Here is a 27,121-nt window from a genome sequence, read left to right as displayed (position 1 = left end):
CTGAAGGGCACTTCTTTGAGCGAAGTGGGGCAGCGACTTTTGTTGGCGAGCTAGGGTCCTATACTCGGAGTCAACTTATAATCTGCAATACACGGTAGTTGTAAACCTTGAAGGGGCAGTAATGGGTAGATTTCGTTCCTCTCGCTGGAAAGGGCAGCTTCCCCAATTTCTTGCCACAAATGCCCTCTTCGTGGGTCCACTCCACAGGTGATGCGGCAGCGTGTCTCGTGGTTCTCATTCGTAGGTTTGTGTCAAGTGTGTAACAGTGTGCGATCGAATGGAGAAGTTCGTTGGCAAAAGATTCACTATCGTCATCATAATTTTTGTGTTTGCATGTAGCTAGGAGTGCAAAGCATACATTGTTAGGAATAGGTTTCGGAATTTATGCTTTAAAATTTTGCAGTTCTTCTCTAGATCAGACAATAGGGTACCCACATTTGGAACTGTAAACTTTGATTTGCTATAGCACCGCTAATATTCGTTACAACAAAGAGGTACTGCTGACATTGCATTCCCTAGCACCTAGCCATATTTCAGTATAAATTTCTGTTGTACGGTTATTTTTTCATTGTTTCTGCAAATTATGAACCATTAATTCATTTTTGTTACTAATTGGCCTATTGAAAAAATTGTATATTTCAAATCTGTGCAAGAAACTGAATAAGAGTACTAAATATCATCAAATTTGGTCAAAAATTAAAAAAAAAGCTTTAAGAGCCATGGTCCTCCCTTAAAGGGACCTTGAAATGATTTTGACGGGCATATTCTAGTGTAAAATATCTGTAGAGGTGGTCTTTGTGGGTATTCCAGTCAAATTTGAAAGCTCTGTGGAGCTTATAATTTCGAAAATTTTTTAAAATCTGTGCTCGTAGTAGCTCACAACCGATCAGGGTGATGCACCTCCCTCACCCCGATGACATCAGCGGGTTGCAAGCCCCTGCGATTTTTGAAAATTATTTCTAAATTGTAGGCTTAGCTTTCAAATTTGGCTCACAAAGACCGCCTCTTGTTGAATCATTTCCTGACCTAGTTGCCTTCTCCTCCTAAATTTTGATGAAAGTTGCAGTGTGCTGGTTTCATATATCAGGTCGCCTAGTTCTCAAGATATTGGGTACTACATGTTCATAGTTTGGAGGTGGCCTACCTGTCAGACTGAAAATTATACCGTTGGTTTACCATATAAGTGTGTGTAAGGGCCGTACTTTTTTTCCAGATTCGAAGGCCAATTTTTGGGGTGCAGCCCATATACACGATGTGTGCAAAAAAAAAAATTAAGTAAAAGCACACCAATCAGGGACTCTACATTCTGTTGTCACTGGCGTAGTCTTCAGATTGCGAGCCGACACACTTCACTCAAAATGCGATAGAACTCTTCAACAAAAGCACTGCCCATATCAGGGGGGCGATAAAAAACACCAATAAGTATGTCAGAACTGCTACCGTTTAACAACACCCATACACATTCAAGAAACGTAGAAATTATGATGGGTACACATGATAATTCTTTTTTTATTGCCAACAGGACACCACCGCCTCTCCGATTTGACCTGTCGCAGCGAAATATGTTAAACGTCGCCTCGGTAACAAAAATGCTGTCGTCGGGAACATTGTCCGTAAGCCATGTTTCCGTGAACGCGATTAAGGATGCAGAGCATGAATCGATGAGCGAGGAAATGGGAACAGCTTTAGAGAGGATACTTCTGGTATTTGTATAGAGGAAAGTTAATGCGGTATCATGACAAGGCTTATGAACTGACGGCAAAGAAGGGTTGATTACTTGAGCTGAGGCAGGAGAATGATTGGGTCATTCGTCAGCACTTCCGTGGGCGCTGTCCCCTGCCTGTGGCGCATCATTTCCAGATGTTTGTAAACGGACTGCGCAGTTGGCATCCGTGTCCCAGACATAAGCGTCATCATTTAGAATGAGCTTGGTGAAAGCAAGGCGGGGACGATCACCCTCCTTTTTTATTGACTTCGAGAACTGCCAAAGCTTTCGGCGCTTATCGCGCACAGCAACTGAGTAGTCCCGTGCTATCCTGAAATCTGTTTCCTTCAGCTTGCTGCCATTGCTGAGCAGAGCCTCGATTTCTTTTTCATTGTAGAATTTAGCTATTATTGGCCGATTTTTCTCGGCTGAGAACCGACCCAGGCGGTGGGCCCTGGCAATAGACTGTACTGAAACCCCCAGTTTATTTTTACAAAATTCTCGAACTATAGCCTCGGTACTGTCCCACGTTTCTGAATGGTCGGGGTCTGCAATGCCAAAAAACAGTGCATTCGATCTTCGCGAATGGTTTCCGAGGTCATCAATTTTCTCTTGGAGTTTGCGAACGTTGCTGTCACAGGTTTCTGGAAGTTTCGTTGGAGGCATAGGCACGCATTTGGATTCAAGCTCATCGACGCGTATAGTTAGCGCGTCTAAGTCTTTCTTAAGGATGCTATGCATTTCTAGAGCTTTTTTTACAGATTCTAGAAGGCTCGCGTTATTTGTCTCGAGACGCTTAATTGCATCGCTCACTAAGTCAAGCTTCTCCTCTTGCGCCTTTGTCATCGGACCAGGGTTCGACTCAATATCACCACCTAATAGCAAACGACGCCACAGGTACAAAGCCGCAGTACGAAAACGCTTGCAACAATCGGGTGGCCACGACACCGCAACAAGACAGACATTGTTATCACGAAAGGCGTAGGAATCGTGGTAACTAACCTGTACAAATGCAAACGGTGAGAACAACATCGCAACTGCGGTGGCGTGGCCCGACGTGTCGAAGATGTTGGCGTCCTTTTCACACTGCGGAGCAGCTGACAATGTTCCATGTTGCCAGACGAAGGGTGCTCCCATGTCCAGAAGTGGTGGTGTAGGTAGCGGCCGGCTCGAGGATAGGATACACTGTTCCATTCCAAGGGCGGCGGTCCTAGTTGATGCGTCAGCACACCATCCGTCCTTTATCTTGAAGAGCCGAGTCGAAGCAGTAGGCGTTAGCAGACCAAGCCCAGTCACCAGCACCTGTACAAATGCAAACGGTGAGAACAACACCGCAACTGCGGTGGCGTGGCCCCCATGGTCACTAATATCTGTGCATATTACACCGGCTTTGCAAGGCGTCACAGACGTGGTGGTAACGCGGGTAGGAGAGCTGATAACATTTGTGCATCGGAAGGACTGAATGAGTTGTTCCATTTCTCGCTTAGCTGCTGTGTCAGCTGGCATGTTGATATTAGTCACTGCCAAGTACAACACCGTACATATTATCACCAACAAAGGCCAGAAAAGATTCCAACAAGGCAAAGAAGTTGCTGCGAAGGTCTCCAGATGGGGGGCGGTAAACAACAGAAACAATGGTTTTGTCCGATATTAATGACAGAATTTCATATTCTGGATGGATGCATGAGTAGGCCGACAAAAGTTGCCTTTTTACCATTATTGAAACTCCACCCCCGCGACCGACAGTTCTATTCAGATGACAATTGTACAAATTCAAATTCAAGGTGTTTGAATTGTCAGCATACCAAGTTTCAGTTAACATCACAAAGTCAAATTGCGACTGGAATTCGGCGAACAGTGTTTCAAGTTCAGCAACTTTATTTTTCGTGGATTGCACATTCAGATGGAAAAACTTAAGAAAATTAGAGCATTCCTTGGCAGATAACTTCAAAACATCTGATGGCAAAACATAATTTGCGTCAGCCATGGCGAACTTTGGGCCCATGGTTAAAATTAGGGGATCGAGGGACCTAAGCGAGCTTATCTAAATCACTTTGATGGCGAATGATGATAGCGTTTTGACCGTCTGTCTGGCGAACATAGACGTTCCCATTTCGATGCCTCGCGTACTTGAAGCCATGTATCAGTGCCCAGCTTTTCACGTTGGACAGCAATGTTCTATTTCTCTTCGTTAGGTTCTCCAGGATGTGGCATGGCTCATTTGGAGTGTTCAGTTCCTTTCTTTGGTGTAGAAATGCTTCCTTTACCGACTGCCTAACAAAACTGACGATGATCCCTGGCACCTTAATCTTTCTTGCTGCTTCATTTACCTTTGACAGCAGGTTTTCTCTGTCTGTTACGGGGATGCCATGAAACTCAAGTTTCCTGGTCTGCCATTCTAGCTGATCATTGATTGATTGATTACAAACATCTTTATTTCTTCAGTGTTCTCAGAACATGTTGGTGGGCCGCCTAGTCCGGTAGTCCACTGGCTGCTGCTGCTGCGCTGGCCCTCCCCACCAGCCAGTGCTGACGGTCAGGATCATCGCTGAGCAGAATAGCCTCCCACTGCTCCTCTGAGGGGTTGGGAATGGGGTCAACTAAGGGATTATATTGGCATGCCCACACCATATGGTAGAGGTTAGCTACCGCTCCACAATGTGGACACTGCGGAGAGTATAGTGTAGGGTACCACTGGTGTAATTTAGCTGGTGTTGGGTATGTGTTGGTTTGTAGTCTTCTAAGGGTGTTCTCTTCTAACTTGTTGAGGGATTTGTGTGGTGTTGGGTACTCCTTTCTGGCTGTTCTGTATGGCTCAAGATTGTCAGCATACACTGCTAAACCTATTAGGTCGCGGCACCCTTCATGGTCATCAGGGGGAGACGCCCGGTATAGAAGAGCTCGGGCATGCCTGTGGGCGGCTTCGTTTCCTCCCGGTAGTTCCAGGTGACCGGGGAACCAGATGACTGAGACCTGGTTGGGTGGATGCTTGGTCAGCAGTGACAACCCTGACTTGTGAATTAATCCGTTATTGAAGTTGCGACAGGCGTTCTGGGAATCAGTGAGCACAACGGTGTTGGGGTTAGATGCTACAGCTAATGCAATAGCTGCCTCCTCTGCGTGAGTGGGGTTAGATGTTTTCACCGAGGCGCAGTTCACCATCGACCCTGAAGGCGTTGAGACCGCAATAGTCATGACTCCATTTTTTGGTCCTGCTGCGTCCACGTAAAGGGTGTTAATTTGCTTGTCCCATTTCTTCTGCAGGGCTTCACCTCTTGCTTTCCTCCTCTCGGTGTTATATGTGGGATGCATATTCCGCGGAATGGGGTGCACGTTGATGCGTCTTCTCACATCGCGTGGGACCTCTTCCCTTTGGTCAATTGTATAGGGCAGATTAACATGGAATATTATCGAGCAGTTCTCTGCCGGGTTTTGTAAGTGCGAGCCGATTCAATTGTGAGAGCCATTGTGCTTCCCACATCTCTTTGAGGGTATTATGTACTCCTAGAGACATGAGCTTTGCCGTTGGCATGGAGTGCCGTCTTGTAGGCTTTCCTGATGAGTGCCTCCAACTTTTCAATTTCCGACCTGGAGAGGTTAAGGAATGCCGTCCCGTACATTATCCGAGAGATCACGAAAGCTTGCACTAAGCGGATGGTGTCCCTTTCCTTCATGCCATGGTGTTTATTTCGGATACGATGTATCATGCAGAGGATTTGCTCGGTGGATGTTGTAAGCTTCTTCATAGTGGTAGTGTTCAGTCGCCCCTGCGGGATATACTGCCCTAGGATCTTGATCTCCGTGGGTTTCTGTACTGGTTGGTTCTCTACATACACCGAGATGTTCTGCGCTAGGGGTGTCCTCGGGTTCTTCAGGATTAGCAACTCGGACTTTTCCGGCGCACACTGGAGGCCTCTCTCCCTGGCGTACCGGTCCACCGTGTCGGCTGCTGCTTGAAGACGCTCCTCGATCTCGGTGTCACTCCCCGAGTTGCACCAGACAGTGATATCATCCGCATACAATGTGTGTTTGATGCCGGGGATTTCGGAAAGAAGGCCTGGTAGATCTTTCATAGCCAAATTGAACAAGAGGGGTGACAGTCCCGCCCCATGCGGGACTGTCCCGCCCCATGCCCTTGTCTGTGACTTGGGAGGTGTCTCAAGGAGGTCTTTGTACAGGTACAAGAGGGTGTCCTGTGTCGATAGGTGAGGGTGAAAGCCGAATTGAGTATTAGGTAGGAGGTTGTTTTCTTCTAAATATCTACTCAGTCTTGTGTTGATGACCCTCTCTATGAGCTTCCCCAAACACGAGGTCAGCGATATCGGTCTTAGATTATCCAGTTTAAGGGGTTTGTTCGGCTTCGGAATGAACCGAACCTCGGCTGTCTTCCAGGATATTGGTAACGTTCCTGTAGCCCAATGCTGTTCGTTGAAGCATTCCACCAGCGAGGTGATGGTGTCATCGCTGAGGTTTAATAAGAGCTTCGCTGTTATTTGATCTGGACCTGGAGCTGCATTTTTTCTCATGGCCGCGATTTCTGCTTTGATTTCTTCTTTCGTGAGCTTGGGATTTGGCAGTCCAGAATACTCCGGCTGTTCCACGACTTGTTCCGTGCATAGATACCTGGTCTTGAGCTTTTCCATCAACTCTGTGTCCGTACCCGGGGTGGCGTGTACGATCTTCGTGAGCCTGTCTTTAGTGGCCGACTTGCTGCTGCTGGGGTCGATTAGGACACGTAGGAGCTTCCAAGTGTTTGACACACCTAGCTTCCCCTGAATACCATCGCAGAGCGAATTCCAGTTCTGTCTGGTTAAGGATATGGCATAGGATTCTGCCTTTTTGTTTATCTCCTCTATTTTTTTCTTGAGTTTGCGGTTAAGCCGTTGTCTGCGCCATCTCGTCAATGAGTGCCTCGCTTCCCATAAATGTAGAAGGTGCGGATCGACCGCTGGGCAATCTTCTGTCGTGCAGACCTCTTTTGGAAAGGCTTTCAGAGAGTGCACCTCATCTTTAACCCATTCCTCTAGGTCGGTAATAGGGTTTGCAGTAGATGCCTGGGCCTTTCTCCACCTGTCCCAGTTCATAACTCTTGCGATACCTATTTTGCGCTTGCACGCGTTTGTGCTTATCTCCAGCGAGAGTATGAAGTGATCGCTTCCCAGGTGCTGTTCGGTATTCTTCCAAATGGCGTTTTGTATGTTCTTGGTGAACGTCAGGTCAGGACATGTATCTCTACTGACACTCTTTCCCAGCCTCGTAGGGTAAGTGGGATCGGTGAGGATCGATAACCCCTCTTGCGTCACTACTTCTTCCAGTTTTCTGCCTTTTGGTGTCGCCGCCGGGTAGCCCCATGAAGGGTGTGGTGCGTTGAAGTCGCCCCCAATCACGCAGGGGGCATGGCCCGCTAAGGTCAGAAATTTCTTTATGAGGGAACCCAATTTTGCGTGCCTGTCTTCTGGAGGGCTGTAGACATTCAATACGTGCGTGCTTGCCGCTCCTCTTTGGAGAGGAAGAATAGTTATATAGCAATGCGCAATGTCCAGCTGGAAAGAATCATGCAATATGGCAGTGTATAATTTGTGCACTAACGTGGCAGTTAACTGGTCGTGCTGATAAGTCACATAGTCTTGGAGTTTAATAGGCATTAGGTGGGGTTCTTGAATTAGGATAGCTGCCGGTGGGTCAGATTCCTGAGATAGAAGGAGATTAAGAGCAGCCTGCTTTCTCCTGTATCCCCGGCAGTTCCACTGCCAGATCTTTACTCTAGGTTTGGCTGGCATGTTGAATCCGTATCGGATGGCTCGTCCACGTGCATTGTACGAGCGAATTTCGACTTATGTTTTTTATACGCATGTTCCTTCCGAAGTGCAGAAATTGCCGTCTCCGTGTATCGTCGGTTGTTTGCAATCTGCTCTCAAATTTCTTGGAATTGAGCGTTCACATAAATTGGAAAGGCTTGAAACTCCTCCTTGAAGGACCTCAGTTCTTGGATGATTTGTTGGTAGACCTCGCCTAAGGCAGGCTGGGAGCCAGGTACTGCCTGCTGTTTTTGGTTTTCAGGAGTCGGCTGAGGTTACTGCGTTAGTAGTTGCTCGCTTAAGCTCTTGGTTTTGGATTGTTAAAGCGCTCACTTGTTTTTTCAGACCTTCTATCTCTTTTTTGAGTGCTGCCAACTCCGTGTTATTCTGAGGGGAGGACGAGGGGAGGGGAGGCCACTCTGCAAAGCTCACCTTCGAATCTGAAAGCTGGCCCGGGGACGTCTTCTTCAGCGCCCCGGTGGGCTTGATGAGGTTCTCCTTCCCTTGTTCTTTAGCCGCCTCCACTTGACTGGCGTTCTGGCTGGAGCCTGTTGCCCGGCGTCTTGAGCTCGAACGGCCGCGAGAGGCGGAACGAGAGTGGGAGACTGATGACGACGCTCCTCGCCGTCGCTGTGCAGGCTGCCTCTTCTGCCTCGGCCTGCTCCTGCCTTCTTGATCTTCAAGTTTCGTTGTTGATGACGCGGTACTAGCGTTCTTGTTCAGCGGTCTCTGGAATTTCTCCTTGCAGTCTCTTGCATAAGTCTTGTGTGGGCCCTTGCACAGCAGGGCGCAAACGGGTGTGCACTCCTGCGTCTCATCTGGACTCGGCGTTCCACAGGTTTGGCAAGCAGCCCCCTTGGGTTTCGGGCAGACGTCTGCTCGGTGACCTGGCGTTCCACAGTTGATACAAGCAGCCCTCGTTTTACGGTAGATGTAGCAGCGGCGCTCTGACCACCCGTAGTTGACCGTGAAGGGAACCTTCTGTCCGGCGAAGACGATGACTGCCGACGTAGTCTTGCCCAGTCGCCGCGCTCCCAGGATTGTATGGCTGGGTGAGGAGACGTCTTGGAAGATAGAGTCGTCACTCACTTCAGGCTTGATATTATGTATTACACCCCTGCAAACATCCTCTGGCAAGGCAACGTAGGTGGTGACCGTTATACTGTTGCCGTCGAGGTGCAGACAATTAAGCTTGGCGAGACGGAACGCGTCTTCTTCACAGTGAGTACACACCATTATAATGTTCTGCTGGCTAACAACGCGCAGCGTTGGCTTTTCTTGTAGAGGGGTGTTGAGGGCTGCTTGGATCCCTAATTCGAGATCGTAGGAGCGTGGAGCCACAGATTGTAGATCCACCGTGGTTTTAGGTCGGATGATGACTTTGTATGGAAAATTCCCGAGACTCGGTAGACGCGGAGGTCTCGGTGCAGGAGGCTCTCGGCGTTCTTTCTTCTCCGGCTCTTGCTTGGGAGGTGTGGATTTAGCTTGCGCCGCTGTGTCGTTGTTGCGCCGGGACCATATGTTCCAGCCATGGCTGTTGTCGTCCTTCGGGAGATCCTGCAGGGGCATCAGCTGCTGCTGGGATGTTGGTACATGACTAAAGTCCATCTCCGTCGGGTCGTAGCCTCTTAGAGAATTCATCGTGGTCGTGGTAGTCCTGAATGAAGCGGGAGCACTCACTGGCGAGCGTCGTTAGACCCGCGTTGCACGAACGCTATGCCGCGCATCCGCGGGCGCACCGGCGTCTCCGCGGCGATAAGGCACCCCAACCCCTTGGCCGTTAGGGTTAGCGCTCCTCACGGGGTGACGAGAAGTTGACAGGCTTTAGCGCCGAAAATGTGGCACTCACAGGCTCACTGGTGGTACCAGGCCATGTCAGGCGTTGAAGGCAACTCGTGGATGGTAAATATACGGTGATCCAATTCTAATCCGCCACAATCGAAGATTGTCAACGGAGCCCATGAATCGCACGTCCGCTCGTGACGAACGCTTGCAGCGCCCCCTCTAGCTGATCAACTTCCTTCATGATCTCAGCTTTATCACTTGTTGTTTCGTTGTTTTCGATTTTGTCAACACGTTTCTTCAGCTCGCCTATTTCTTTGTCCTGACGACGGATGTGTGCAGGTCTTTCGTCATACTGACTGGACATTAACTGAACTGATTGTTCGATACTTTCAACAGTGTATTTGAGTGTTACGAGTTCGTCCACCTTTTCATGCAGGGCAACCAAAAGAGCTGAAAAGTCGGGTTTGGTCTTGGGCTTGTTTTCTTGCGCACCCCTCGACCGACTAGTTCTACAAGTGGGACAACGCCATGAGTTTCTCCAAGACTCGCCCTTTGACTTAAATGTGTTTTCAGACACGTTCGAACAGCTTCAGAGGTGATATTGGTAACTACATTCCGTGCAAAGTATCCCTTCACTCTCCGTACATTCCTCGTTACAACACAAGCATGAAACACTTTCAGAAGGAGGCATAGTGGGCAGCAGTACCAGCAGCTCTAAGTACGATCTGTTATGCGAAAAATGACAAATTCGAGACCAACCTGCAAAAAGGGCAGAGTATGCTGGTTACGTTGTTTACAGGGCGTTGGTATGCTGCCACTGCTGCCAAAAGGTCCCACGATGTCCGTGCGTCCCTTCTTGTAGTGCGATGCTGGCTGCGGCGCTGATGTCACTTGTCGAATTCACATGCGCAGGTAGGCTTTCCGGGCAGTCGGCCCTTTGTCTTTTTGGTGATGAAGGTGGGTGATGAACATGTTGCCATGAACCAGCCTCGAGCCGTTTGTTTGGAGAACTCGAGCAGTGTTCTAGCTTGCCGACGAGTGGAATTACTTGAGTCTCCGCCGTTTATCACAACCCCCAAACCATCATCTGCTTGCATGGTGGCTGCAGCTGCACTATTTCAGCACTAACCATCGAGAAGGTGCAGTTTTCCTTACTCGCACTTCTTTCAAACGAATGCCGTGGTTCAGAGGGCGCCATGTTCCACTGCTGAAATGAATCCATGTGAGGTGCAGTGCCGCAAGAACCAGTGCATGTGGTGCAGGTGAATCGAAAGGACTTATAAGTCGGGTACAACTCAAGAACGAAGCAGTACATGCCCATGAAAGGAGACCGCACAGCCAAGCGCGTTGACCGAACAGTTTTCTGTTTGGTCTCTGCCGGTGCGCCGCGACAGCACCGGTGGAGACTGATGCCGAACACGACCCCACCGGGAACATTCAGTGCTTTTCTGCAAAAGACGCTCTTGAGCGGGCATATGCGAAAGGTGAGCGCTCCAGCCCCCTCCCCCCCTGCAGTGGCCAGTGCAGCTGAGACAATAGACGGGGGCGCCACACCTACTACTACCCTCTCCTTTCTCCGTGTCTTTTCACATTTTTATTTCTCTCCTAGCTGTCAGCTCGTTATCCCTTTCCTTTCTGCTGCCCCAGCTCAGGTGCTCCAGGAGACGACGGCAGATGCCCGGGCAGCAAAAATCTTTTCCTTTCTTTTTGTGTTGTTATTCTTTCAGTAAACTACTATACTGGCTATGCAGCTAAGGCTACGTGCAGACTTATCCCGAACAAAGAACATTCCCCTCCCGACGACATGGGGAGTCTCCTTCCCTCTCTTTCGCAGACTCGTCTGCTTGCACAGCCACAGAAATTGACGCGATTTGCTGGAGGGCTCCCTGTGCCGCTTTGTTCTTTAGTTGTAACCGACTATGGTGCTGGGAAGTCCCCTCTCCCGGAACTGGCACAAAGGACTTCACTTTCCAGCTGAGCCAAGAGCTGCAGGGGGGGTGGACTGGGAGCGCCGCGGGAAAAAAAATTATCGGAAAATGACTACAAGCTTGTTATAGTTGCCTGACAACAGTCAGTGGGAAATTAACAGCAATTCCTTCAATTTCCAGGTACGCGCGAGCAAACACGCACGCACACACACATACACGCACGTGCAAGCGCACTTTTTGCATCTTTGATCCAACCCAAATCGGGGCAAATTGACGCAAAGCAAGTAAGATATACATTTCAGCACGCGATGGAAAATTCTAGAGGCAATAAGCAACCTAATGATGTAAACTGGATGCAAGAAAGACTTACATTTAACATAAATAAGAGCTCGCAGTTGAGGGTCCAAACGGGAGAAGGGAGGGGGATGCCCTAAGTGCCTACAGAACTATCCCTTTGTAGACGGCCCCTTTTTTATTTATTTATTACAGATACCTGCAGCGCCCGAGGGCATTATTGCAGGGGGGGAAACAATAACTTCTGCTCATTTGGCCGAAAGTACACATGATATAACAGAAATGCAGTCACACAACTAATAGATCACACAACCAATAGCAACGTTCCTGCACCCCCCCCCCCCCCCCCCCCTTCCCTCCTTCCTTCGTACAATGTTTAGTCTGGGTCCGCCCGTCTCGTGAATGATATGCATCTATACTGCATTTCAGTGAACCTTGGCAAAGTTCTATCTGGGTTGATCGGAATTGGTTGCTAGGTGCCACCGCATATACAACGAATATTTTTTTTCTGAGGTGAACACATACGGACACCCTGCGGTGCTAACCCTCTCGGCAGCAATTTCACGTCTCTTGCGCAGCGTCGATTCATCTCAAGGGTAAACAGAAATTGACATTTGCCCACTTCTCTATACCTTGTTCTTTACCAACCCTAGTTTCTATGGTTGGACAGGCATCCGTCGAGCATTGACTGAAGTTGTCTAGCTGTCTTTATTATAGTGGTATTGTCATAGATGTAGTATCATTTGATAAAAAAAAATTTTTTGAGCGCTAGAGTTTGCAGGTTACACTCCAGACCAAGAGTGTTCTGACTACTACTAATATTACTATGCATCAACAGTGACGAAGTGATCGCACGCGCAAAAGACGAGGCTAGAAGGAAGTACACAAGAAAGGCACCGACTTCAAGTGCAAGGTTTATTGAAAAAAAAAAAAAAACACCAGAAATATATATACATGGGGCATAAAGAAAACATAATTTGCATGGTATCACACCTTTCTTAATTTTGGCGTCCGCTTTCCCTTTTCGCTTACTTAGTAATTTGCGCTGTGCAATTATGTCGACAATGTATCGCTAACTCTCCCAAGTTTCCACTGTATCGACGTTGTGCCTTAGGCGGTCCGGGCTGGGCAGCATTATTTTTCTTTCTTTTTTCTTTGCCCACACTAATATGTGTATCTACAATGAAAACAAGAAAGTCTATAGTTGGGTACAACTCAAGAACGAAGCGGCACATACCCTCAAAGGAGGCCCTCCAGATGGTAACATCGACAGTACACTTTCTGTAGCTATGCAGCCAAGGCTAAACAAGGGAGGGAAGGAAACTGTCCTTTGTTCCTGTGCATCCTTATCCCGAACAAGGATCACCCCACCTCTGATGCCGTTTGGACAAAGACTCTTTGTCCCTCCATCCTTCCAGAACTCAATGCCGCTCACTAAATGCTCAATGCCGCTCACTAAAACAAGCATGGCCACGGAGCCGTCTGCTACGGAGCGCGCCAAGCACCTTGCACTACTTGCACGAGAAGAGAACTCGCCGGGAGGCTAGTGCAGAAGTGCAGCAGAACTCGGGAGAACTCGTGCAGCACTACGTCAAATCGAGTGCCCAAGTGCAGGTGGCGCTAGCTGCACTGGCAAATCGAGGACGCGAGTGCAGCACCGCCTGAACTGGTACAGAAAGTGCAGCCAAATCGAGGAGACCAGATATCTGGTACAGTTGCACCTGGATGGAATGAACTTGCTAAGCCAGCTACAAATTAAATTAGCTCGAGAGGCCCACATGGCTATGTATGACAAATACAGCACAGCTATTGCTTCACACCATACAAGAAAACAACAGGATATATTACACTCATTGGTGCCGACAGTAGGAAGTGATGTGAAGCAACAACAGTCAGTTTCTTAGAGCAGCGATGGCCGGGCAGATCTAGAGTTACTGTATAAGTACCTAGAGTTGCCGCCAAAAGCATCCAAGTTATGTGGCAAAGCCTTGCTTGCAGGAGGAGGACTTGGTGCAGTGGTTAGAGCGAGTTCAAGCTCAATCGACTTGTTTATGGCTGCTGAACTTGCTTTATTTCAGGCAAATCACTGTTGCATTGAATGTCTCAGCTTGCTAGTAATGCGTCAGCTGCACTGAGGCCTACCGCGATGAGTTACGAACAGAATACTTGCCATGTGGATGAGTGGTGCCATCTGTTGTAAATGCCATGAATCGCAAACGTTTTCATTTTAACAGTTAGCGAACACTTGTGATATAATTGCATGTTATTGATAAGGAACATCGTTTTCAGTGAACACACACAAAAAAAAAAAAGAAATGCCTCAAAGCACGAGAACAGTATGTGCACAACGGTCTGGTGTTAAACGATGCAAAGGAGTTCGCTTCTCCACAATTCATGGATGCTTTTCAACTATGTGATTGCATTTGGCCAATAGAGGCTCGAGCGGCTCGGGGAGAAGAAATGTGCCACGCTGGATAATTATACCTGGGAGGAAGACACGCGGGAAATGGTGGGTGTCTTACCCCACACGTAGCTGATGGTTGCAGTTGTTGTAACTGTCGACGTCTCGTACTGTTTCTCCATGTTTACGACTTGGTGGGTGATTTCACCTACAGGAAGTTTAATGGCCGTCTGCCATTAAATCATGCCGTCACCATCTGACATGTCGTTCTGATTTCATCGGCTTGCTGTCATGTAACAATATGTAATGTTATGTTTTGTGGAGAATTTGCTCGCCGTGTTTTCTTAAAGGGACCACGAAATGATACAGTGAAAGAACTCGAACTGTTGGTCCACGCTCCATTGGAGTCTCTGTAATTCGAATGTGAACGGGTTGCACCACTGATAACTGCACACGCAGCAATGCTGCCCCGAGGCTGCACCACTTTTTTTTAAATTGGTGCCAGGCCAAATAAACGTGGCTGGGGGGCGTTAGCAGCAGCATGTTGACGGCAACTATGCTTCAGTTCCCGAGATCTGTACCTGGCTGTTTTGAGCGATGAATGACGTGGCCAGGGGCAAGATGCAGAAAAACAGGCACGTTGCATCGTCTCCGCCACTCCGAATCTGCCATGGTCAGCTGGCTGATGCCGCGGCCAGTCTCGTGGATTCAGCCCCTGTGCTCGTCTGTTCGGATCTCAAAGGTTGCTATAGCTTGATAGCTTTAGTTGTTGAGCGTTCAGGCATGTTGCAGCATCTACTCTGAATCCAAGTGGGTGAAGCATATTCCATATGGGTGAGGCATATTCTAATTTTGGTCTGACAAGGAATTTGTATGCTAATAACTTTACATGTTTAGGGGCTTGGTGGAGATGACGTCTTAAAAATCCAAGTGTTTTATTAGCAAATGAAATGATATTCATAACGTGTATGCTCCATGACAAGTCGCTACACGAGGTAATGCCTCAAATACTTGTATGATAGAACTGGGTGTACAGGGATGTTAGCTATTATGTATGGGAAATGAAGCGGGTTGCAGTGATGTGTGAAGGACAAGATTTTACATTTATGAGGGTTAAGTTCCATTAACCAATTTGCACACCATTCCTGAATGCGGTTAAGGTCGGCTTGAAGATATGTTCGGTCGGAAGCGTTAACTTGGCGATAAATTACAAATGTGCGGCCTAGGCCTTGTATGAACGGATGGCATTGTAATGCTACCATAATATATACTTCTCTCTCAAAGGCGCGTTTGCTCGTGCAGTCGGCAGTGCGCTGGCACCTATTCATCTGTTTGAATTTTTTTTTAGTGCAGGAAAGCTTAGCGATTATTTCATAGCTACTATATAGCTCGGAAACCTCACAGGCTAATGTTAAAACGACCTGACTGACGGTAGTTTCTTGCTGTTTGTAAGTAGGTGAATAAGATGCCTTAGTTGTGCACTGTAACACGGTTGTGACCAGAAGAATTTGGATGCAGGTTTAATTGGTTGGTTTGAGTAACAGCAATCAAAAAACGCTTTTAACGGCTGCTTTGCGCACAGCTACAGTGCTGCATGACTCACTAGAATGCTGTTTAAGTGATTGTCATCTTGGGTCAGCATATGCAATTAATGGCTTATAAGAGGACACTGTCTTCCCTCGTGCAATTGCCATGCATAACGGGCACCAGCCTGGACTGCCGCAGTTAATTAATCGCTTTCGGTCGAAGTAGCGCGAAAAAAAGTTCAAGCGCTGAAAAACTAAAATTCGAATTTACTCAGTCCTGTTTGAAGCACATTGTTCGTTCAAGAAGTTGCTTGACGCGAAAATTGAAAACACAAATGTATGCAGCCATGTTAACGGAGGTCTTCGCTTGCATTCTCGAGTGTTATCCACGCAGATATAGAGTATTCAAGCGATAGCACGGCTATTGTGCCTAGGCACAGTAACTGCCTATTTTGGTACGAACCCTGCCGGAACAAATACGGCCAGCAATGTGTGAAACATGAAAGATAGACCTGCACCGCAAGCAGCATAAACAGCGTCACTCAAAGAGCGAGAACCGACTCTTTAGTATCGAGTTCATGAGCGAAGGAGTCCACCTGCAACAAAACAAATTCGTCCAGTGATGAAAGCTAGATGCCCCGCGAGCAGCGTAAACAGCGGAGCTCATACAAGTCTGACTACAACCAAACCAATGCACCATGTAATGCACGCGACGCCAAAGGTACACCTGCAGAGCCAGCAGCGTGAATGGCAGGACAACGAGATGCACGGCTTTCATAGCCTGCGAATGAACGAATCCATCTACAGCCATGCTAAATGGCATTAACTGCGAAGAAAGACTGCAGTCACTTGCGCTTCACACCAAATCCTCCGGAAAAAAAAAGACTAAAGAACGGCCACTCACATCTAGCTCATTATCAATGTTTTCCCGGCCGGTCCTGTGCAGCCAAACTTTTCGGCGAGTCGCACTGCTGTTTCTGGAAGGAATGACGAAAAACCTTTTCCCACTGCCTCCTCGGTTGTTGCATCCGCAAGCGGAACAAAAGCTCGGCATCGCTGCAGCGCACAAACACCGTCAAAACTGGAGAAGCACTTCTCTCCAAAACTGTGTCGCACCAAAAGAAAACGAAGCGCAATTTCTACACCGGATCCCCTGACAATGGCGCCGGCGTCTGCTACGGCGCCTCGGCCAATGGGAGGCTCGATTATCCGGCGGAGCACTGGGAGAGGAGAATAGCCAGAAAGTTCAAAGCTTTTAGTTACTTTTCTTTCATTGAGGGGCTTTAGCAACATAGTTCCTGTGGCGCCATCTACCAGCACAACAAGCAACCAGCTTCGGTCGCACGGATCGCCCTTAAGATCATGCTTCACGCAATTTTCTTGTTTGGGCTTGGACGCCGTTAAATAGTGCTTACGTACTGAAAGAGAATTCATTAGAGCTCAATAGCATATGGCGAAAGACATGGTTTGCAGAATTCACTAAGACACTGAAATTTTAAAAATGAAACAAAATAAAAGTAAATGCTTTCAAACTCGCATTAGGCAATGTTCAAACAACAGCTAGCCAAAGTGTCTTAAGCATCATAGTTTCAACCCCTTAATATGCGATTCTTTACATGCTACTGATTTTAAATAAAAAGTTGCTGAGAGCTTTTTCAGACACTGAAACATCTCATTTGCACGGCATGCAGTCACGTGACCGCATCGCACACGTGATTTGTACCACTGCGAGAGGATGTTATGTCCTTGTTATGCAAGTCGAAATATAGACCAACGTTGCATTTCTCCGGACGCATGGGCCAGCACAAGGAAGGCATGAGGAGATGCATCTGTCCTTGGAGAGAGCAGATGTGAGTGGAGCTCTTTGACGAAATGGCGGCGCTTTTCGAAAACGCTTCGCGGTGCCATTTTGTCATCCTCACCATTCAGAGAGCCACAGTTATAGACCATTTTATGGAAGGCTAACTAGGGTGGAGCAAAATACTCTCTTACCCCATGCATTGCCATTTCCGCTTCTGGCAGTTCATTGTTGCCAGTCTTAAGCGGGCTGTGCAGTCGCGCTCTGATTGCATTGCCGAGCAGCCTTTTACCATTTGAAATATTCGTATCCCGTTACAGCTTTACTGTGTACTGCACAAATGAAGAAATCTGAAGCGGTTTGCCAAGAGTATGTGTGGGAAGCATCAAAAGACAGTCCCAGTACGGTTGCAACATGTGTCTGCTCCACCGGTTTCCTGCCGACCTGGAATTAAATTGCCAGTAGACGTCTTGTGTAAACGGGAAAGTACCATTTACGAACTCTTGAATATGGTCAGTCTATTTCATGGATGGTTTATGGGGGTTTGACGTCCCAAAGTGACTCAGGCTATAAGGAGTGCGTTAGTGAAGGGCGCCGGAAATTCCAGCCACCTGGGGTTCTCTCGATCAGTGAGTCACATAGTATCACTCCTTCGCGTAAAGGAGTGAAACTCTCTCGACGAAAGCTTTCGCTTTAAAAATAAAACACTTAGAAGCGAATGACGCGAAAACACATGAGTGCCACAAACGGATTTGCATGGCGCGTTTCGTGCGGTTTTAGAAGCCAAGCGCTATCATCGCAATCGCTGGAGGGAAGAGCGCGCTTTCATGCAGCACACACTTTGGCAGCACACCAAGATCTTTTTTGAAGGGAGCTCCGGCGGCGGGGGTGGCTCGCTCGGCGAACTTTGCAGAGCGCCCAGACAGGAGCGTTGGTGGCAGTGCCGCATGCACGGGGGAATACGTGGTTGTGTTCTTTGGGTGTTTGTAACCCGAAAGCGTTAAGAAGCTCACTAGGCGAAAAGGCCGCCTCAGTCTAAGGCTGCTGCGGCTCCATCGCGTCGTTCGGGGTGAAAAATTTCAAGAGCACTAGCGGCGGAGGCCTGCTTTTTGCTTCAGAGGTGCCTAGCAGGGTAGCCGTGTGTCTCTTAAGGCTGATTCACATGCAAGCGACTGAGCAGCGCGTCGCAGCGAAAATTTCCAACTTGATGGAACCTCGACGCTCATTGCAGCGACAACTCAAAACAGGTTTTTCTGCCACAGCGACAGGATTCGCTAGCATTTTCGCTTGCATGTCAAACAGGCTTTAGCCCTAACCCTCTGAAGCATAGCTGTTACCAACTCCACAAACACACGCACCACATGCCTTCTGTGTGCAGTGGTAACGTGTTGCGGTGCGACCCCGGAGTTTTTGAGCCCAAAGTCGTCTAGCGGAGGCAACGCGTGGCACATGACTTGTGCAGTGCAGGCGCAGTGATGCCCTGCTTTTTCCATGCCATCATCAAAAAAGGTTTTCCTGAAGAGGGTGCACTTCCCTGCAGTTTTGTGGGACGCCATCTTGAGCGGGTGCATTTCCTTGCATAGAAAGTGCTACGCGAACACACCACAAGTGCCGTTGGGAGGGGTTGCCCCAGTTCACATCCGCTGTTAGTTTGTCTCAACTGAAGGACACGCAAAACAGTCTTCAGTGGATTTGTTTACATTCAGTCCTATGGGAAACCAACCTATTGGTCCGAGTTGTTCACCGTATCAGAGAATTAGTCTTAACCGAGTTCATCCTGAAAGGACTCTACTGTATTGGCATTGCAGGATTATCACTCTTTTTAGCATGTGCAGACCAGGAAATAGTCAGCTTTTTAAAGCAGCTGAAGGGTTTGTTGCAAGTTTGTGCTGCATCTCAAGTTAGTACATTGTAAGTGGTCTCTGCATGGTATTGTTGATGGAAGCCAACTGTGTTGAACGTTTGTGCTGCATCTGGTCTCTGCGTGGTGTTATTGATGGAAGCCAACTGAGCTGTATTTTACTTTGCTTCTACTTGTACCAACTGCAGACATGCAAAGGTTATCCTCACGGAGTCTGTTTTGGGGTGGCTGTGGAATTTTGCTGCTGAGCACGAGTTCAATATTTTGGCTGTGCAGTGCAGATATATTACAGTGCTCACCAGAATAATAATGTGTGGGCACTTTTACATTGTTTAGATGCAGCTGGCCCAGTGCTGACGTTTCTTTTCCCCTTCTCTTTGCCTGCAGGAGGCCGCTAAGTTCAGTTGCAGAGTCTGGCTTGGTAGATCTTGAGATAGGCATGCCTGTTCTAGCCCTTGCTGTTAATCGTGTCACCGGGAGAGCCTACAGAAGCCTGCGCTTGCTCCATCATGTGTGCACGTCTGATCGCCTGTACAGAATAAAGCTCGCTTCTGTCGACTTGAGCTGCTACCTGGGCTGCCAGGCATGGGACAGATTCCCCACCCAAGGCCGGCTCCAAATCCCAGAGATTTGGATTCGTCCCACCTTTGTTTTCTCAGCATTTGTGCACATGTTCTTTTCTCCCTTGAAAGACCTGGTGAGTGATGTAGAGCACTTCTGCAATTATACCTTAAGCAGTCTGCACATCACAACGTGGTGCTTTAAGAAGGCCGTGTTTTTCGTGTGCGGACTCCCGTTTCATTTGGAAACGGAAGGAAAGCTGTGACATACTTCACAGCCAGTGTTTGGAAATTATCATTTGTACGGTTATGCTCTGTGACCTTGATGCTCTTCATATCATGCACTTCGAAGAGCAAAGGCAGCTAAGCTGTGCAACACATTTGTCTTAATCATTTGTGCTCATTTTGGCTAATAGCTTCACCGATCCGTTACTGCTTATAAATGCTCTCTTTATTAGTCCGCAGAGATTGAGAGAGCTGTTCTTTAGATGTGAAGGCGCACGAGTTCTTTTTTTTCGAAATGAGTCAAATCCACCTTGACAGAAGCTGAGAAAAATGTGTTCCCAGCAATGCATTGGACGCTGTTACATGATATGCTTAGAATGCGAGTTATATTGCTCATTTAATTTCAATAGTTTCAAGGCCTTACCAGCCCCATTAGAAGAAATTCTGTCGGCGACCAGCATTGAGATAGTCCCAGAAAGGTGCCGTTGTAACGAAAGTGGCGAGACAGCATGCACTACAGATACTAGAAGCAGCCACCCTTCGTGTTCGACATGCAATTTGCTCGTGCAGCATAAATCGCGGACCTCCATGGGGCACTACTTTTCCCGACTACATTCGTACCAAAATTGTCACGCAACTGTTTGTCGTACAGCATTCCAGGTGTTGTCATGATTTATCATTGCATATAGCTTAAATGTGCTAGTCAGTTGGAGGCTAGCTTGCGACAGGGATTCAAAACGACATCGCACCTTCAATTGTATGCCTTCCCAGACTCTTTGCCTCTTTCTTGAAGGCGCGGTTGAGGTGTCCACCGAGATGCAAGACTGTTACTGCATTGTTTCCTTTCCTCAGCACCAATTTTTGAATAAAAATTTGTGATGCAACCATGCGTCTTACAGCATTTGGGGCAGTGTCATACAAGTTTTCGTTGCACATAGCATACATCTGCTAGTCAAGTTTGAGGCTAGCTTGCGACAGGTATTTGAACTGAGTGTTGAACCTTTGTGGAATCAGCGTTCAGAAGTGCATCTTCGTTTTCTTTTTTCTCATTGCACAACCTGTTCCAAGGTTGAACGCTCACGATGACACTAATACTTTCGCCTTCACAGCATGTAAGCAGTCTGAAGCGCTCCTGAATTTTTATTTTTTAAAGGAAAGATGTATGGGCAAGCTTACATTTACTGATGAACTGCACTGAAGTTCGATGTCTGGATTTGGCTCATTTCGAAAAGAATTCCTTGCATTGTTGACCCTGGTTAATAATGTGTGATGTAGCACATTCAAACAGATTCCTCCCACAATGATAAATACAAGCCATTTGATGCATACTTCACATTTTAAATGTAAAAAGCTTTGCTTCAAAACAAGCATCTTATGCCCCCGTTTTAGGGGAAATGTGAAAAGCTTGATTTTTCCAAATGAGCAAGTTTCTTTTGAAATAAAGCCGCTACAAAAAAACCCTGCCTGCTCTTTTGCTGAGTTGCCATGGTGCCTCAGTGGTTACGGTGCTCGGCTGCTCACCTGAAAGACATGGGTTCGATCTCGGCGATCGCATTTCGATGGAGGCAAACTGCTAGAGGCCCGTGTACTGTATGATGGCAGTGCACGTTAAAGAAGCACAGGTGGCGGAAATTATCCTATGGCGTCCCTCATAGCCTGAGAAACCATAAGCCATCTTTTGCTGAAGAGCAGGCAGAAGTTGTTTGGTAGGAGCCTGTCCATTTACTCTCTGCAGTAAGCATGGGTTCATGTCATGTCCGGTTGTGCAAAGTAACTTGTTGGTTTCACTGTGTTTGGAATAAATTCACCAAGAATATTTGCTTTTCTGCGTCTTGTGTCAGTGGTGGCCGCCTGCTCTTGTAGGCAGCTGAACACTCCCTCCCAACCCAGGCCATGTGAGACTTTTATTCAGAGGCTGGGTAGTACATGAGCCAAGCGCTTCAGACACTGAAGGTCCGAGACTTGAGGGCTTCAAAGCAACTGGCTTTATAAAGGATTGTGCAAGCATGGCAGATTTCAGAAGTTCTCTGATAAACAGGATATGCTTTAGTGCACCTCTCTGGCAAATACATTTCTTCAGGTTGCGCAGCTTTTTAATGGTATCTGCAATTTGCACAAGCTCTCCCAAGGCAGAAAACAATGCACTAAAGTTTGTCGCAGCTTATTATTTCCATTCAAAGAAAATGGTGGAAACTGAGGTAAAAGCTGCATAAAGCAGCTTGAAAGGCCCTCATTGGCAAACTAAATACCAAAGTACACATATCCTCTTGCACAAAAAAGTAATATGCTGCTAAAGTGTTGCAGCTATACTGCTGAGTGTTCCCCGAGTAATTCCAACACTGAAGGTTGCATTCTTCAGAGACTGGCACAAATGCTAGATTGTGGGTAGAATTCGTTGCTGGTCTTTGTGTAGGTTTTTTGGCAATGCAGAAAAACGCTGGTGGTGTGGAAGGAGGAAGCAGATTTTTTTGGTCTGTGCAGCTACATATGAAGCTGCGCTTACATTTAAGCAGGGGACACATGTGCGACAACTTCGCCGACGCGCCGCACCGATCGTCGCGTGCGAACTGCCATCCCACTGCAAGCAGGGACACACGGAGCGGTGAGCATCGCTGCGCCGCTCTACCCAAGCTCCGCCCACAACCGCTGTCACACTTCGCCGCCGTGCAGCGGTGCCTCAGCGCTGCTTGTGATCGTGTACAAATATCCCAAGAAAAGACAAGATTGCCTTGTTATCAGAAAGTCTGCTCGAGCAGCGACAAAGCATGCCTGCTTATGTTGCAAGCTTTCGGCAACGGCACCGCTCGCGGGCGCTCCGGGCGACGAGCTCTGCTACTGCCTGGCTGCCGTGGTCGTCGCTAGGCCTATAGCCTCTTTCGCATCGAAGCCGCAGCGGCCGGCGCTTCGGAAGTCCCCTGAGCTATAATAAAAGGCCTACTCCACGCATCGCTCTACTGTCAACAACATCTCACAATAAAGTAATAATATGGTCAATTTCCGCTACGCCTTCGGTAGCGAAGCGAGCGGCCAGGCGAGCCGGACCCCAACGTCAGGCCAGCGGCAGCTGCGAGGCGGTTGTGGAAAGAAGTTTGCTTGTATGGTAGTCGTTACCTTTAGCAGCAGCTCAGTATTGGTCAGCGATCCTCAAAAATGACATATATTTCACATTTCTCATCCCAGGGTTTATTGTTTAAGTCAAGAACACACTTTAGCTCGTTTTTATGACGCCGGCAGACGGGATCCAGGCTGGCCGGCCGGCCGGCAAGCTCGGCGTACTTCCCGTTCGCACAAGGAAGTACAAAACAGCCTTGTACCAGAGAGGATGCTTCCTAGATTCGAGCAACGACAATATGCCTGTGCAAAAGAGGACCTTTCGGCAACGACACCGCCTGCGGCAACGAACTGCGCGCTGGTCCCGGCTGCCCTAGTCGTCGCTAGGCCTACTTGATTTCGCGGCGAAGCCGCAGCTGACAGCGCTTCGGAAGTCGCCTGTGCTATAATAAAAGGCCTACTATTCACATCGCTTCACTGCGAACTCTTCCCATAAAAATTGGGGGTCACTTTGACTGTCTAAAGTGCGTAGAGGCGAAAGCGTTTTCCGAACCACTTTAGTTTAGTTTAGTTTATGGGGTTTAACGTCCCAAAGCAACTAAGGCTATGAGAGACGCCGTAGTGGAACCACTTTCGCTGCTTCTGTGGCACTGGTGGCGTCACATATAATTGAGTACTAATTACTAAGTGATGAAAAATCACTAATTAATGGCTAATTACTGATGAATGCCTGAATACTAATTAACTGCTAATTAATGACGCTCAAGCTTCGCCTTTAGGAGTGGAACGCGACAGCGTGTTGTAGCGCTGACAGGGAGTCCACGGAACGCCACCACCCGTTCCGCGCGATGCCTTGCCCTTTGAACGCAACGCTTTTTGAGGAAAGGAAATGGCGCAGTAATTCTCTGTCATCTCGGTGGAGACCTGAACCGCACCGCAGAGGAAGGGAGGAAGTGGGAGTGAAAGAAGACAAAGTGGGCCCGTAATGAAGGAAATGAAAATTGTATTTGAGGAAAGGAAATTACGCAGTAACTGTCTCACGTATCTCGGTGAACACCCGTCAAAATTCACGGGGGGGGGGGGGGGGGGGGGGGGGCACTTTTTTTACCTAAAGTGTGGTCACTGATGTGTGGTTAAGATGTTAAGCTTCGCCTCTAAGAGTGGAACTCGACAGCATCTTGCAACACTGCCGGGAGTCCATAGAACGCCATTGCCCATTCGGTTCTACGCCTCGCTCGTCGGTAAATTGGTTTTTGAGGAAAGGAAATGTATCTGTCTCTCATATCTCGATGGACACCTAAACCTCTCCGGAAGGGAAGGGAGGAGGATGGGAGTGAGCGAAGACACCATATTTACTAGACGCGCCTTTGTTCATTCCAAACCATCGAGCTGGCATGGCGGAGTGGATAGCATGGTCGTCTCGCACGCCGAAGACCGGGGTTCGATTCCCGAGCTCGACCAATTTCCTACTCGGTTTTATTTATTTATATGGCCTAACTAGAAAAGTTAATTAGGCTAATTGGTTAATTAAGCAATTAACTAAGCTCAGTCCCACTTACTTGGAGCATCACTATACGATCCCTTCAATTGGTTGCATGGTTACTAGGCAAAGTACAATTGGCCCCGTTTGAAATTCGCGCACTGTGACGTCACGGCCATTTCAACCAATTGAAAAGCGTGACATTTCCTGTCGACAACTGCTGCTTACAACGATGAGGCATTAAAGGCTTTCGCCTTAGTAAAAGATATTTTCGATTTCCACGACGCCTTCAGAAACGGATTAGCAGGCGGCAGGCGAACCACACCAAGTAGCAGCAGCACCGAAGCGGCTGTGGGATGAAATTTGCTTGGGCTTGATAGAATGTCCCTGGGCTTGATAGAATGTCAACAAACAATACTAGCACGTTTTTCAGTCGCCGGCGGCCGGCATCAGAGCTGGCAAGCCGGCCCGGCATGGCTCGACCCCGAGCGCCCTGAGCCTCGCGCTTTACGTCATCATGACGCTGCTGCTCTCCGCGCTCGCATTGGCTCCCGCTTCCCGTCGTTTCGTTTGCCGCATGCGGCTCGTCGTTGGCATCCAGCAAGTCGGACGCATGCGACGAGCTGCGTTCGGTCGTTGCAACAACGGTCGCAGCGACGCGCCGCACCGAATCGCACGCACTTTTCGCACATGTGTCCCCGCCTTTATTCCACAGAAGAGTGCTGCACTCAAATGTTGTATCGAATAAAACCCAGTGCAAATTGACATACAATGTGAACAAGCCTACAGTTCGCCAGAAGCATTAACACCCATCTCCATAAGCAATGCAGCATCTGGTACAAGTACTAGAGGATAATATGTTTACCATGTCTAACTGCAGAATTCTTGATGCTCCCCCACATTGCCATTGCCTGCTTTACTGTTGCAGTTTAGGTTCAAACGTTCCAAGAAAGATTCAAGATATTTGAAAAAGGGCCTGGATAATCTTTGCTCTTAATGGTATAAGTGTACTACTTGTGTCATTACATTAAACCTATCGTTGTCACTGCTTTCACCCCAAGGGAGAGCAAAAGAGCTTTTAGGCTGCTGATGCAAAAGAGGCAAGCTTCACCTGGAAATCGTTCGATTTAAAGAAAAAAAAAAGGCAGTTATACGTTCCCAGGACAAGGCAACCAATGCAGAATATGTGGTAGAAGCGACTAGCAGGTTAGTGCTTCTCGGAGTGCATGTTAAGCTGCAGACTTGATTTTTAAACGTGCCATCAATAAAAACAGTGATGCCAGTGGCAGTTTTATGTGGCACTCTAGATCTCTGTAATGCAAAACTATGCACATCTCCAGCAGTGCAAAACGTAACATCTGAATAATCTATTAATAAAAAATAGTACATGCTCAACATCCAACACAGGTTTGTTTTTTTCTTCTCGTGGAATGACTCAGCCCACTGGCACACGTTGATTGGTTTTACTAGTACAGCAAAGCCTTGCCATGCTGCCCATGAAGGGAAACAAAGCAGATACCTGAAAGGTGAGCAGAACATGATTTCACGATGGTGGCAATGCAGAGGCTGTGCAGTTGAGTATTGATCTCTATTAGCAGTCGAAACTGCTGCTGGTTACTTGGTCCAAGGCCACACATGACAGTAAGATTAGGAATGTCTCCAGTAACAAATGCACCCATTAATGCCTTCTCTAGAATGGCTCACAGCTAGAGACTAACAGCAGGCAAAGGGAACTGCAAGCACAGGATACACCAACTGTACGTGACTTAACACGTCTGTGTGGTGAGAGCATGGATAATACAAATACACTTTTATACAAACTGCAACAGATATGTACACACTTGTTACAAATGCCCAGTGAAAGCTGCCAAGCATGCTGGCACAATCCATGTAAGCTACTTGCAGCTGTCCAAGGCAATTGTGGCTACCACTTAGGCAGGGAAGTGGCTGTAAGTAGGGGGAATATGCAGCAGACTAGTAGGGGCACAGATATTTGAGCTTTGGACAGAGCTAGGGAAAAGGACTGCCACCGTGGCATGTTTTGGCCTTGACAACACACCTCGGGGTAACTGGCAGCGGGTAAGTAGCCACCAACCAAGCCTGCAGGTGTACAGGAGGCTTTAAACTACCCAAAGGTGCTACATTCAGCTACGTGTATCAAGTGGCCATGAGTTCATGGCCCTAGACTGCAATCGGCCAGTGCTGCAGCCGTCCACTGCCTTTGGAGAGCTCAGAGCTCCAAGATGTGAGAGCGGCAGGCCTGCTTGCGCTGCTGCAAAGCTTCGCTCTCCACGGGCAATGGCGCACGACGGTTCACAATGGCTGTGGGCCGCAGGTTCAAGCCTAGAGTTTGCACGCCCTTGGCAATCCGCGACAGGGGTGACAAAACCAGATCTTTCTTGATGACAATGGGTGAAGACACAGGGCTGGGACCTGGCAGCGAAAAATCCTGAATGGCGCTCTCGCTATGGGACATTTTCATTTTGGCTGGCTCACGGGGGCCTTCCTCAAGCACAAAGAGCCTGTTGCCAGATGACATGCTCGCAGGTCGGCTTTCCAACTCCTCTGAAGATTTGGACAGCTGGCGCAGGCGGCCTCCAGAAGGTGCTTCGGCAGGACTTTCGCCGCTCACCTGCAGTAACCGGCATCACATTCAAACCACTGCAAGCAAAGCGCGGAAGGGGCGAGGAAAGTGCAGTCATGCATTTT

General features: G+C 48.1%; 2 protein-coding genes across 8 annotated transcripts in view; one reads left to right on the top strand and one right to left on the bottom strand.

The window, feature by feature from the left end:
• CkIalpha (Casein kinase Ialpha) overlaps nucleotides 1–21,702 on the top strand; it is a 58,813-nt gene extending 37,111 nt beyond the window's left edge. For both annotated transcript variants that reach the window (XM_089578139.1, XM_089578138.1), the window contains one exon: nucleotides 19,484–21,702. In XM_089578139.1, coding sequence (XP_089434265.1) covers nucleotides 19,484–19,494 — 11 coding nt within the window. In that variant the 3' untranslated portion in view covers nucleotides 19,495–21,702. The remainder of the gene's footprint in view (nucleotides 1–19,483) is intronic.
• Nucleotides 21,703–25,093: 3,391 nt separating this feature from the next.
• sp3 (phosphatidylinositide phosphatase spermathreecae) overlaps nucleotides 25,094–27,121 on the bottom strand; it is a 151,893-nt gene continuing 149,865 nt past the window's right edge. For 5 of the 6 annotated variants that reach the window (XM_089578130.1, XM_089578133.1, XM_089578132.1 and 2 more), the window contains one exon: nucleotides 25,094–27,044. In XM_089578130.1, the coding sequence (XP_089434256.1) occupies nucleotides 26,643–27,044 (402 nt within the window). In that variant the 3' untranslated portion in view covers nucleotides 25,094–26,642. The remainder of the gene's footprint in view (nucleotides 27,045–27,121) is intronic. The other variant, XM_089578135.1, reaches the window with a different exon arrangement.

This window comes from Amblyomma mixtum, chromosome 3 (genome assembly GCF_055824585.1).
Source record: "Amblyomma mixtum isolate Tamu chromosome 3, ASM5582458v1, whole genome shotgun sequence".
Taxonomy (NCBI): Eukaryota; Metazoa; Arthropoda; class Arachnida; order Ixodida; family Ixodidae; genus Amblyomma; species Amblyomma mixtum.
Note: the sequence above shows the minus strand (reverse complement) of the source record. Positions and strands in the feature narration are given on the sequence as shown.